The sequence below is a fragment of the Phragmites australis genome, chromosome 20 (genome assembly GCF_958298935.1).
Source record: "Phragmites australis chromosome 20, lpPhrAust1.1, whole genome shotgun sequence".
Lineage (NCBI taxonomy): Eukaryota > Viridiplantae > Streptophyta > Magnoliopsida > Poales > Poaceae > Phragmites > Phragmites australis.
Window position 1 is genome coordinate 1,277,683 of NC_084940.1, and position 12,392 is coordinate 1,290,074.

The window sequence follows — 12,392 nt, forward strand, 5'->3', positions numbered from 1 at the left end:
CGCCAAGCCCCCGGCAGAAGAGGAGACGGGAGGATTCCGGGCCGGGACTGCCAGACCCGGACTTCAGGCTCCCGGCGGCCAAATGGCAGTACCGGGGGACTGCGACTGAGTAAGTTTCATTCTTCGCTCATTCTTGGGCGCTCTTTGCCCGAACTAGGCTTCGATTTTAAACTTCGTCTATCTCCCGCAGGCCGCCCACGGGCGCCGCCGCGGTCGAAGGAGCGCCGGCGCCGGCGACAGAGCCAAGGCAGGCGGACGCAACGATGGCGGGGGGGCCAGCGGATGCGGCGGCCGAGGGGAGGACGGCGGACGCGGCGGCCGAGGGAAGGACGGCGGAAGCGGCGGCTGAGGAAAGGACGGAGCCGTTGCCCGAGCCTTCGGCGCCGGTGGAACCTACCCCGGGCATGCAGAGCCCGGGGCGGATGATCGTGTGGCGACCCTTGGGGACCCCGAACCCCCCGGAGGTGGATCGTGGGGAAACCAGTGCTCCACCGGCGCCCGGCCGGCCTGGCGACCCCTTTCTGGCCGCGGTGGCGGTCGAGCGGCTGGGCGTCCAGGTGGCGGTCGAGCGGCTGGGCGCGGCGGTGGACACGAAGGAGGGGCAGCTCGGAGCAGAGCGCGCTCGGCTGGTCCTGGAGAGGGCGCAGCTTGCGAGCGCCCAGGATGAGGCCCGCGCAACGGCTGCGCGGGAGCAGAAGCTTCTGGAAGATACCCGCGCGGAGGTCGCGCGGGAACGGGAGATTTTGAAGGCCGCCCGCGCTGAAGCGCGCGGGAGCGAGAAGACGCCGCCCGCCTGGTTGAGGCGTCGCGGCAGCAGGCTGCCGAAGCCCTTGCCAGGGCGGAGCAGGTGCTGGAGAGGGAGGAGGCGGTCGTGGTCCGCGAGAAGGCAGCGGAGGAGCTCCGGGTCGAGCTGACCCGCCGAGAGGGCGAGGCCGATCAGACGCGCGCCGACCTCCAACGTTGGGAAGAAGGCCTTTGGAAGATTGAAGAAGATATCCGCCGGTGGGAGGAGGACGTCTCCCTTCGGGAGGTCGATAATGAGATCACGACGGCGGATCTGGGCGCCCGGGAGGACTCGCTGGTCCACCAGGAGGACGTGCTAACCCGCCGGGAGGGGGAGCTGACCCGTCAAGAGGGGGAGGCCGCCGCGACGTCAGCGGCTATTGCCACCAGAGAGGAGGAGAACGCTAAACACAAGGCGGAGCTAACCGCCCGTGAGCGCGCCTTGTCCGAACTGGTGGCGCAGACAAAGCCGGCCGCCGGCCTCGCAACCGACGACGGTTCTTCTGGCGCGGCCGGGGCCCAGGGACTCGAGGAGCAGCTGCGGGCCGCGAAGGAGAAGCTCGAGACTGCCTTCGTCTCGCGGGTCAACCTGTAGCATATGTTGGAGGACATACTCCGGCGGATGCGGCGGGCCGTGGAGAGGGCCGGCCTTGGGCGACTCGTCGCGGACAAGAAGAGTGACAGCCCCGCACGACAAGTCCTAGGGCTTCAACAAGTCTGCGAGCGCCTCGAGGCGCTGCCCTGGGCCGTCCAGGAGCTCGCCACCCGGGAAGGACGCGGCTTGGCCCACGCGGTGGCCGAGCACGTCTTGGCCTGCTACCGGAGCAGAGACTCGAACTTCCCGCTGGAGCCAGCGCGGGAAGGAGTAGTCGAAGCCGAGGAAGAGGTCGCCCGGGAAGCGGTCCGGAGCACCGCCGCGGAGGTAGCGGCCGGCTTCAGGCGGGAAGCGCCGCCGCCGCCAGCCCCCGGGGACGGCCAAGATGATCCCGACGCCGACTCTGCCTCCGATTAGGCTTTTGTAGTAGTTTCCTCTTCCTTTATCTTTGTCTTGACTGGATGTAAATATGGGAGTGATCCCTTAGAAATGCTCGTATTCTCCTTATGAATATAATGGGAGCTTTTCCTTGGGCTTGCAACTCCATTGCTCTTGAGTACTTAGCGTTTCTTCTGATGCTTTGCCTTGAAACCCCGGGGAGTACTCAGTCGGGCCGTTCCTGACCTTTCCGTCTCCGAGAACGAAGTTGTCCCGATCGTCGTTCTTGGTGCGTTCAGCCCCCGAGCCCTCGCGAGTCCGCATCGTCTAAGTCAAAAGACAAAGACACGAAGCTCCTTGCTCGGGAGATGGATCGATCCAGCATGGAACACGCCATGACCGGTGAATACTCTTTCACCTCGCGACCACTCGGTCAGCAGACCGGAGACGCGCACGGGCGGGAATGCGACCAAGAGTCCTCATGGTTCGGTGGTGCCCGGGCTTAAGACGGACCGAACCGAGCACCGACAGCCCGCCCCCGAGGCCTAGGCTCCGGACTACTCGAGTGGCTCGAGCGATAGGATTACCCAGGGCACCTGGGGACTAGGTAGTGCTCGGGGCCCTTAAAAGCGGACCGAACACCACGACCACCACGAAGGACTTCGGTCGGACATTACCGCACGTACGGTACACCTTTCTACAGACTGTTCTGTCGTTCTAGGAAAAAGTAGACACACGGTAGGGTTTTGTGTGCGAGGAGATCATCTCACCGGGCAGATTAGAACGCGAGGGCCCCCGAGGGCGACTCGGGAACAAAATATTATCGAACGTAAATTCCTCTGAATTTAACCACTCACCGGACAGCTGTCGGCCTTCTGGCCAACCGATCCAGGAGGGGAGTGCGCTCCGAGCTCGGGGTGCCCGGGGGCTTGGTTCCTTCATCCGGGGCGCCCGAGCGTCAAGGGGCACGCGAGGAAAACGGGGTCGGGTGATCTCGACCACTCATGCCTGAGCGGTAGGACCACCCGAGGATCCTTGGGGCCGATCAGCGACCTGGGCATCGAGGCCCTCGCGGTCGAGCTGCTCTTGATTGTCGACCTGTGACTTAAGAGAGAATAGGGAATTTCTTTGCTTGGTGCGCTCTGCTGGTGCGGTACTTGTTATAGACTGCTCTCGTTTTCGACCCGAGACCTCTCAAATACCCAAACCGGCGGACAAGAGCAGACAGAGGTATAACCCAGAGGTCCTATGGTTTGGTGGCACCCGGGTATGACAGACCAGACCGAGCACCGACAGCCCGCCCCTGGGGCCTGAGCTCCGGACTACTCGAGCAGCTCGGGCGATAGGATTACCCAGAGCACCCAGGGACTCGGTAGTGCCCGGAGATCAGTCACGACACCGAACGCCACGGCCTACCACATCGGACATAAGTCAGCGGCAGCTGCCCGCGCGCCTACCGATCGGGATTCTTTTATCAGCGGGGAAAAAATGAGAGAGCGAACATTTCTCGCACAACCGAGCATCTCACCAGACAGATTAAACATATGGAATCCAGAAAAAAGAAATTGACATATGATTGCACATTAAAGTTCGCATTGAATTGACAAATTTTACAAAGTTGGGTGACTTACCCAGCTAGTGGTAGCCCCCGGTCAACTTGGGCGAGGGGGAAGCCCCCGACCTGGTTGACCTGAGCCGCGAGCACAGCCATCTACGGGTAGAACCTGCGCAAGTGCTCGATGTTCCATGGGTTGGGGAGCGGTTGCCCGTCTTCTGCCGCCAATCTGAAAGAACCTTCTCGCGGGACTCCGATCACGGTGAAGGGACCCTCCCACATAGGGGACAGCTTATTCTTTCCTTCGCGCGACTGGACGCGTCGGAGAACTAGGTCCCCCACCTCAAAGGACCGTGCCGGGACGCAGCGCTGGTGATACCCGGAATTTGCATCTTATTTAGGTCGGTGTAGTCCACACACATGCGAAGCTTGCCGTTGGCCTTCGGGACGATAACTGGATTTGCCAGCCAGTCTGGGTGGAGGACCTCTCGGATAAATCTGGCGTCAAGGAGCTTGCTGACCTACTCCCGGATGAATTCCTGGCGCTCAGGTGCCTGCCGCCGGACCTTCTGCTTCACCGGGCTTGCGTCCGGACGCACAGCCAAGTGGTGCTCAATCACCTCCCTAAGGATCCCGGGCATGTCGGACGGTTGCCATGCAAACATGTCAGCGTTAGCCCAGAGGAAGGTGACGAGCGCGCCTTCCTATTTGCCGCCTAGGTCGCCGCCGATTCGGACGACCTGGGAAGCGTCTTCGCCCACCACGACCTCCTTCGTAGGAACAGAGGCATCGGCGGCGAGTCGGGGTTTGGATGAAGAGGGTCCCGGGCCCCCTGTGCAGCCTTCGACCTCGACCTGCGCTGAAACCAGAGCCATGTACGACTGCTCGGTGCAGGAGACGGCACCGCCGGAGTCGGCAATCACGGAGATGGGGCCTGCTGGGCCCGGCATCTTAACCGTGAGATACGCGTAATGCGCGGCCATCATGAATTTGGCGAGCGCCGGACGCCCGAGGATGGCGTTGTAGGGGAGGGGGAGCTCCGCGACGTCGAAGAGGACGTTCTCCGTGCGGAAGTTGTCCCAACTCCCGAAGGTTACGGGCAGCTCGACCTGCCCGAGGGGCAGGGAGTGCCCGGGCGTCACTCCGCAGAACGGAAGCGACGGCTTTAGGCGCCTGGAGGACACCTGCAGTTTTTCAAAAGCCTCCTTGGAGAGGAGGTTGAGGCCTGCACCCCCATCGATCAGCACCCTGCCGACCTTGACATTGCAGATGGTGGGGGACACCACCAAGGGTAGTCGCCCCACGGCTGCAGTACTGAGGGGGTGGTCAGCTATGCTGAACGTGATCGGAGCATCCAACCACTTCAGGGGCCTGGCGGCCTCTTCGCTCGGGGTTGCCGAGCACAACTCGTGTCGCATGGTCTTGATGCCACGCCGCGAGGAAGGCATGTAAGCGCCTCCGTCGATGAAGGCGACAGTATGCTCGGGTTCCTGGAAGCCGAGCTCGGCATTACCGGGGGCGGCCTCTTCGGCGCCTCCCCCGCGGGACTCGTCGCGCTCCCGCTGGCGCTGCTCGACGAGACCTTTGACCGTACGACATTCCGTGAGGTCGTGCCATCTGGTCTGGTGTATGGGGCACCATTTGCCTGGCTCGGGCCCCGCGGGAGCGGGGACCCTCGCTGGAGCAGGAGCACGGGCGGGCGCCGGGGCTCTCGCGGGAGCTGACGCCCTTGCGGGAGCCGGGGCCCTGGCCGGGGCCCTTGCGGGCGCAGGCCGCCTTTCGGCGGCTGGCTGGCGTTCTTGCCGGCGGTCGGGCCCTTGGGCTGCCCTATGGGCAGGGCCCTGGGCTGGCTCGACTGGAGCGGCTTCGCGCTTCCTTCTCTTCTTCTTTTCCTGCCTGTCGGAACGGGAAGAACTCGGCTGGTCGGCGGTGGGGCGTGGAGCATGCCACGCCCGGGCCTCCGCCGCCTTGGCACACTTGTCGGCCAGTGCGAAGAGCTCCGCAGGGGTTTCGATTTCGTGCATTCCTAGCTTTTTGAGCATCCGCTCGTCGCGGACGCCCTGCCGGAAGGCGACGATGACAGCGTGGGGTGCTATCCGCGGAATGGTGTTGCGGACCTGGCTGAAACGCTGGATGAAGCATCGCAGCGTCTCCCCCTCTTGTTGCTTGACGGCGTGGAGGTCGCACTCCAGGCCGGGGGGTGTGAACGTGCCCTGAAAGTTAGCCACAAACTGGTGGCAGAGATCATCCCAGGAGCTAATAGACCCTGGGGGTAAGTTCATGAGCCAAGAACGGGCAGAGCCCCTCAAGGCAACATGGAAATAATTCGCCATCACCTTCTCACTGCCTCCAGCCGCCTGGACGGCCGTAGTGTATATTTGGAGGAACTCGACGGGGTCGATGGACCCGTCGTACTTCTCCGGCAGCTCAGGGCGGAACTTGGAGGGCCATTTGACCCGTCGAAGATCGCTGGAGAAGGCACGGCAGCCGGTGCCGTACCCCGTGGCGCGAGCGGCGCCCCCTGGTGGCGAACGCCGGTGAGCCAGGAATCCTGGCGACCAGGGGCCGGAAAAGAGGAAGCTTGGTCCTCAGCCTCGGCCCCCTGCCGGGTCTCTCGCTGGCGCTCGAGGGTGGGGCTCTGCCTGGAGGCCCCCCGGCCTGCGCGAACGTTGCCCGTTGATGGGCCGGTTCGGATGGCGCCATGCTGGGTGGTGGCGCGAGAACTGCCGGCCAGCACCTGGTGGCGAGCAGTGCCGACCAGGGCGGCGACTTCCTGAATCCAGCGACCCTCCGGGGTGTTCGGCGTCGCCTGGACAGGCGGATGCCTGAGGAGGGCATGCGCCGCAAGCAGCGCGCTCCCCGGGCCGGCCTCGCTGAAAGCGATTCTACGCCGAAGTGGCACCCGGCGCTGTCCAGGGGCGGACCTAGCGGCCGGAGTTTCGACCACCTGACGGGGGTCGGACGGCGCACCGACGGCGGCGACGGCGGCCCTGCTGGGCCCAGCGCCTTGGTCCCCTCTAGAGGGGAAAACCGTACGTGCAGACTGCGGCTGCTGCTGGGACGCAGCAGCGGCGAGGACCTCCGGTGCGGCGGGCCGCATTTCCTCGCTAGACGTGGAGTCGGAACGCTGGAGGCGGTGTCCACCGGCCATTCTTTCCTGTGGAAGAAACAAACAAACAGATTCAGGGATATTCCCCCCTACCTGGCGCGCCAGCTGTCGGAGGATTAACTCCTATCGCAGGGATCCCGAGAGACCCCTTTTTAGAGATTCGGCCGGGGGGATGATCCTGAATAAGTTCGTCGGAGAAATAAATGGAAGTGGATGTAGATGCGACGGCCGGTGGTGGGGGATGATTGACCTAGTGCAAAGAGGAATAAATGCACCGGAGTTTAGACAGGTTCGGGCCGCACGGGGGCGTAATACCCTACTCCTGTATGTATGAATTAACTGTCCTGAGGGAAATCCCCGGAGGATGTATCTGGTTACAAGAATATCGTGTCTAACTAAAAGCTTGAGGCTCTTTGTTTCTCGGCAGAAGCTCTGCTCAGGCTAGCTCACAATGTCTTCGTTTGTTGGCTTGGTTCGTTGTGGGGTTCGTCTTCTCTGTTTTTCCTCCTCTCCGCCTTCCTCCTTGTCCCTCCGGTGTGTCGACTCTTTTATGCATTCGCCGGCTACGACATACCCCGAACGGGAAGGAAGGGGCACAAGTGCCAAGACGCCACGACTGAGAAATGCGTCATCATTTCCTCTGGACGAAGTGATAGGGGCGGTGGAAAAAAGCGCGGCGCGCGTCTAGTCACTCGTCACTGTGGACGCCCTGTCAACGGGCGCCGTTGAGAGGGTCCACCGGGCAGCAACAGAGGCACCCGGCGTGCCCGTCCTGTCTTGTTCATCTGCTACGGCAGGGCGGTAGGCGGAACACCTTGATCCTGACAATGCTATCTCAAGACCCAACGGGAGATACGGGACAGGACCCGCGCAATTAATAGCCCCACGCCCCTCCGCCAAAGCATGGCAGGAGCTGACGCTGCGGCAGGAGCTGACGCTGCGGCGGGAGCAGTTGGATATGTCAGGCCACGCGTGCCCATTTAATGCGGCCTTGGACTTCTGACGGGCAGACACTTCATCGGTGGGCCCCTCGGGGGCCTCCCTGGGTCGTCGGAGAACCGAGTGCTCGGGGGTACTGTTGACCTCCCCGGGCACTCTCTCCCGAGCACTCCCGCACGTACCTTCGGGGAACCGAGTGCTCGGGGGCTGCCACGTGCAACCCTGAGCACTCTCTCCCGAGCACTTTTGCACTGACCGTTCGGGGAACCGAGTGCTCGGGGGCTGCCACGTGCAGCCCCGAGCACTCTCTCCGGGAATCTAGCTCTTCTGATCGTCGGGGACTAGGGTGATCGGGGGCGACCGGGCACCTCCCCGAGCACTTTCTCCCCGGTACTTGGACTCTGCGGGTCATCGGGGAACTAGGGTGCTCGGAGACCAGAGGACGTGGCCCCGAGCACCTTCTCCCGGAACTCAAATTTTTCTCATCCCGCGAGGTCTGCGGGATGGTGACGCGTGACGGACGGCTGGCCTGGCCTCGGGACTCAGGGACCCCCGGTTCCTGATACACCGACAGCGACATGTTGGTGGGGATCGGTATATGATCCGTGGGTCTGTGGTAGAGACAGATGGTTTGAAAGGTGGTACGATGGTGGGGATCGGCTTATGATCCTTGGGTTGGCGGTACTGATGGCTGGAAGGCGGCATGTTGGTGGGGATCGGTATATGATCCGTGGGTCTGTGGTAGAGACAGATGGTTTGAAAGGTGGTACGATGATGAGGATCGGGTCATAATCCATGGGTTGGCGGTGCGATGGTACGGAAAGCGACAGGTATATGATCCGTGGGTCTATATGGTAGAGACAGATGGTTTGAAAGGTGGTACGATGGTGGAGATTGGCGTGTGATCCATGGGTTGGCGATACGAATGGTATGGAAAGCGGCATGTTTGGTGGGGATCAGTGTATGATCCATGGGTCTGTGGTACATACAGATGATGTGGAAAGCGGTGTGATGGCATGGGATCAATGTATCATCTATGGGTTTGTGGTATGAGTGGTTGGAAAGTGGTATGATTGGTTGGGATCGGCTCATGATCTATGGCCTTGTGGTACGGGAGGCAGAACGCTCCATTCGCAATAAAAGAAAAAAAAACTCATGATCAGTATGAGATCAAAATGATGATGCTATAGAATCTGTCAAGGGCAATGACATGTTAAGTATGCCTCATGGCGATGCCGTAGAGCTGAGTAAAGGGGCAAGCATGCATGCACTGATGTCAGTGTAATGCAAGTAGCGGGACTGCAGGACTTGTAGCATAGAAGTACCATTGCAAATATTGTACGCAAGTTCGACACTCAGAGGCAAATGACGCCCAAACCTTTCTGTGGTGTAGTGTGCTCACCCAGAATTGTTCTCACAATTTTGATTCAATTTGGAGCATGGGAAGGCACCCAAGCGATTTGTTCAGAACTTCATAGTGAACAGACTAAGCTGTGTTGCAAAATAGACTACCCGATCTGTGCTGTTATAGAGGGGGAGTTGATCTCTAAAATTAGAGATGCACACGGAATATATCTACAACTCTCTCATAAATTTTGGGTCAAATGGTAAGTTAATCGGTAATGTGCCGTATTGAGACACAGAAGCATTTTATCGATGTGATTTGACCCGTGCGCAACACTAGCACTTTCAGGGGTAGAGCTAGCACACTTGCCTGCCTACATTATATTACGTAATATTTCTAGTCCATTCACGGGCGGCAGCCGTGAAGAATTCAAAGCATCACCATGCTTTCATATATGGCAAGACTAGCACCTGAGTACACACTTGTATGCCATTAAAGAGAACCAAATAGGCGCCCAACTAAGTGTCGCACTGATCTCAAAAGCACAAGTAAGCTGAAGTCCCAGGCTTGCATGAGCGTGCCCCCCTTGATACTATCAACTCACCATGCCCATTCTCTGTGTCATCAAGATAGGTGTCTCATTATGAAGTCTTGTTTGCTTTCCGTGACCGATGAGGCCGGAAACCAGTATATGTCTTGACCGACGAGGCTGGACACCTTCTGTTCATGACTGTCGAGGCCGAATATTTTTTTATCAGGCTTTATTATGAACTCCGCCACTAACAAAGCTGAGCAAAGATGTGATGTTCAAGTTGCTCACCAGAATTACGAGCCTAGCATTTTTTTTATCTCATGCAAGACATCATACATCTATGGAGTACAGGACAAGAGACTTGAGATCGACGACTTTTGACGTAGCTTAATCGGAGGTGATCCGTAAGCTCAGACCTACGGACGTAATTAACTAGAGTTCTTACGAGACTCTAGGATTTAGGAATTATGCAATCGTCTGTTTATTAAGACGCCATACAGGGATCTATGTAAGAAGAGAAGACTTGTAAATTCCCAGGGATGGATAAAGAATACAAGTTTTCTTTTTAGTTTGTGTTCTTGTGTGTTTCATTTATTTACTCGTATACATTTGTATACTGGCACTCAATTCTGTCATACGCAGAGAAATTTGAGTATTTCTCTTGCGGAAAACATGCATCTCTACTTACAATTAATGGATGGCATCTGATCTGAACATAACAGCTTGTAGTTTCCCCTGTAGTTTTCTGGTTAGTTGTGCGCTTGTTCATGTTTATACTACAAGGCTGAGTTCAGCAGCAAGTGACTGAATTCCTGCTCCTGCCGCTGCTGCTTTTTTTGTCGTTGAATGTATTGGTCAACATTCGACAATTACCTTCAGTCGCAGTGGAATGTAAGCTGATCTTGTATTCTGCTGCCTGTTTTAGTTTTTGTATATGTTCCTAATGAATTGATCTGGCCCTCTTCACTGTCTCCACAGTTTTGCTTATCTTGTTGAGACTGATTGGTCACATCTGCTGAACTGAACATGACTCGTGTGTCGTAGGACTAATTGCTCATTGCCAGTAATCAGATCCAAGCGGCATATTGTGAAATGGCACAGTAGTTGTTCATTGCTAGTAGTCCAACTCAAGTGGCAAATGATCAAATTTCATGCTTTCTTTTTTTGACTACACAACTGGATGGTCTCCGACACTAGCTTGCCCATGGACATGCATGGCATTACGGAAAGAACATCTTGTGCCAGGATCTCACGGCAACGTTATCAAACTACCAAACCCTCAGGTGAAAGCAGCATACTTTAACCTCAAATATACCAAGCCTTCCCTCGTCCGGAGAAGCAATTTTCTTCTCCATGCACGGCAAGTCTTGCAACCAAACGCTACGTTATAAGTAGTCGCAACGCTCTCAACCTTCCAGCCACGCACATTTACGTCGGAAAAGTTCTTGTAGTAAGCACCACGTAGTAGCAAATAAAGTGCTCTACTCCAGATCAACCAGACCGACATGGCGGCGAAAGACACGAAGCTGGCGCCGGCCGCCGGCCCGCAGCTGAAGCTGCTGGTAGACAAGCGTTCGCGGCGCGTGCTGTACGCGGAGGCGCGCAAGGACGCGGTGGACTTTCTCATCGGCCTCCTGCGTGTGCCCGTGGGCCTCGCGGCGCGCGTTCTGGCCAAGCACGACGCCCCCGCGCCGGGGTGCCTGGGCACGCTCTACGCGGGCGCGCGATCCCTGGACGACGCCTTCTTCGTCTCCGCCTCCCCCAACCGCGATGCCCTCCTCAGCCCCACGCTGCCATCAGCCGCGCTCCCGCTGCTGCTCGGTGAGGGTGCGCTTCCGCCGCCGCCTCCTCCTCCTGCGAAGCGGTATTTCCGCTGCCCCTCGTACTCGTACCCGTGCAACGGGAACCCGACGTACGTGACGGACGTGTCGGGCCTGCCGTGCCCGGGGTGCCAGCAGCCGATGACCGTGGAGATGCAGTGGACGCCCGGGGACGCGCACGGGAAGCTGGCGCAGGCTCAGGCGCAGGAGGCGGCGGGGGAGGGCCTCGGCGGGTACGTGAAGGATGTGGTGACGTTACTGGTCATGGACGACCTCACCGTCGAGCCCATGTCAACCATCTCCGCCATCATGCTGCTCAAGAAGTTCAACGTCAAAGACTGCTCCGCATTGGAGGAGATGATCGTTGACCTCGGCACAAAACAGGTAGGGAATAGCGCTACATGGACGTCCACTGTGCACGTTCTTCGTGCCACACATGTGTGTAACAGGTTTTGATAAATGGACATTGGACAGGCCGTGATGTTGCTGAAGGCGTCGCTGGAGTCCACGACAGTGCTGACGGATGTCTTCAGCGGGGGAGTCACCATTGATAGGGTTGATGGTTGAGTGAGCTATCACAGACATTGTAATTGTGCACATCAAGGAAGAAGACGGGGCGTCACACGTCGTCATGGAAACGGTGGGGATCGAAGTTCTTAGTGTGATCAATCAACTCGAGAGAAAGTTAGCTGTCGGTGTCGATTTGTACATAAAATGGATCAAGGCTACAATGATATGATATAGAAGAGTTCATAATATAATGATGTTATTCTTCGAAGTAATGCCAAAAACCACTACGAAAATGGTTAGGGACAATGCATAAATGATGGTATGATAATTGAAACGTCCATGGCGTGCAAGAACGCCGGCGCGACGCCGATGTGCATGCACAAACGTGTTCCGTTGAGAGTTATTAATCCTTGCCAATAGCGCGTCGCCTGACGTCCCGACGAAGCTCCAGTGCTGGCGCCGCGCGCGTAAGATCAGCGTGCACCACCTCCTGACTCCTGAGCCCGGCAAGCGTGCAGGCCTATTGCGCCGTGAGGGAGGCGGAGGCGCTGGATAGAACGATGAAGCATGCACGATGGAACGGGCCGGGGTCGCACGGCTGAGTGAGCTCCTGGGCGGCTTTGTCCACAAAGTGGCCGGGCGGCTCGTGCTCAGGGTGCGCACCCCGGTGGCGAGGCGTGGCTCGCGAATGTGGACGGGGGTGGTCGTTGTTTCATTCGCCGACCAACCCTTTGGGGAAGGAGACAGTTGCAGCGTCCGGAGGGCTCTGAATCGACACTGGGTGCCACGGCCGTGCATGTGTACGTAAGTCCGGCACCCGTTTCTT

At 58.6% G+C, this 12,392-nt stretch overlaps 1 protein-coding gene across 1 annotated transcript; it reads left to right on the forward strand.

Annotated features, from left to right (window-relative positions):
- Positions 1-10,652: 10,652 nt before the first annotated feature.
- Positions 10,653-11,775, forward strand: LOC133902120 (uncharacterized). Its single transcript, XM_062343706.1, has 2 exons — positions 10,653-11,440; positions 11,531-11,775. The coding sequence occupies exons 1-2, from the start codon at positions 10,742-10,744 to the stop codon at positions 11,621-11,623; spliced, it is 792 nt and encodes a 263-aa protein (XP_062199690.1). The 5' UTR covers positions 10,653-10,741; the 3' UTR covers positions 11,624-11,775.
- The last annotated feature ends 617 nt before the right edge of the window (positions 11,776-12,392 follow it).

Bases quoted from the DNA above. Each gene is read 5' to 3' on its own strand.
- LOC133902120 (XM_062343706.1), top strand. From the start codon at position 10,742: ATGGCGGCGAAAGACACGAAGCTGGCGCCGGCCGCCGGCCCGCAGCTG. The intron at 11,441-11,530 runs GTAGGGAATAGC...GACATTGGACAG, and splicing joins TTGACCTCGGCACAAAACAG to GCCGTGATGTTGCTGAAGGC.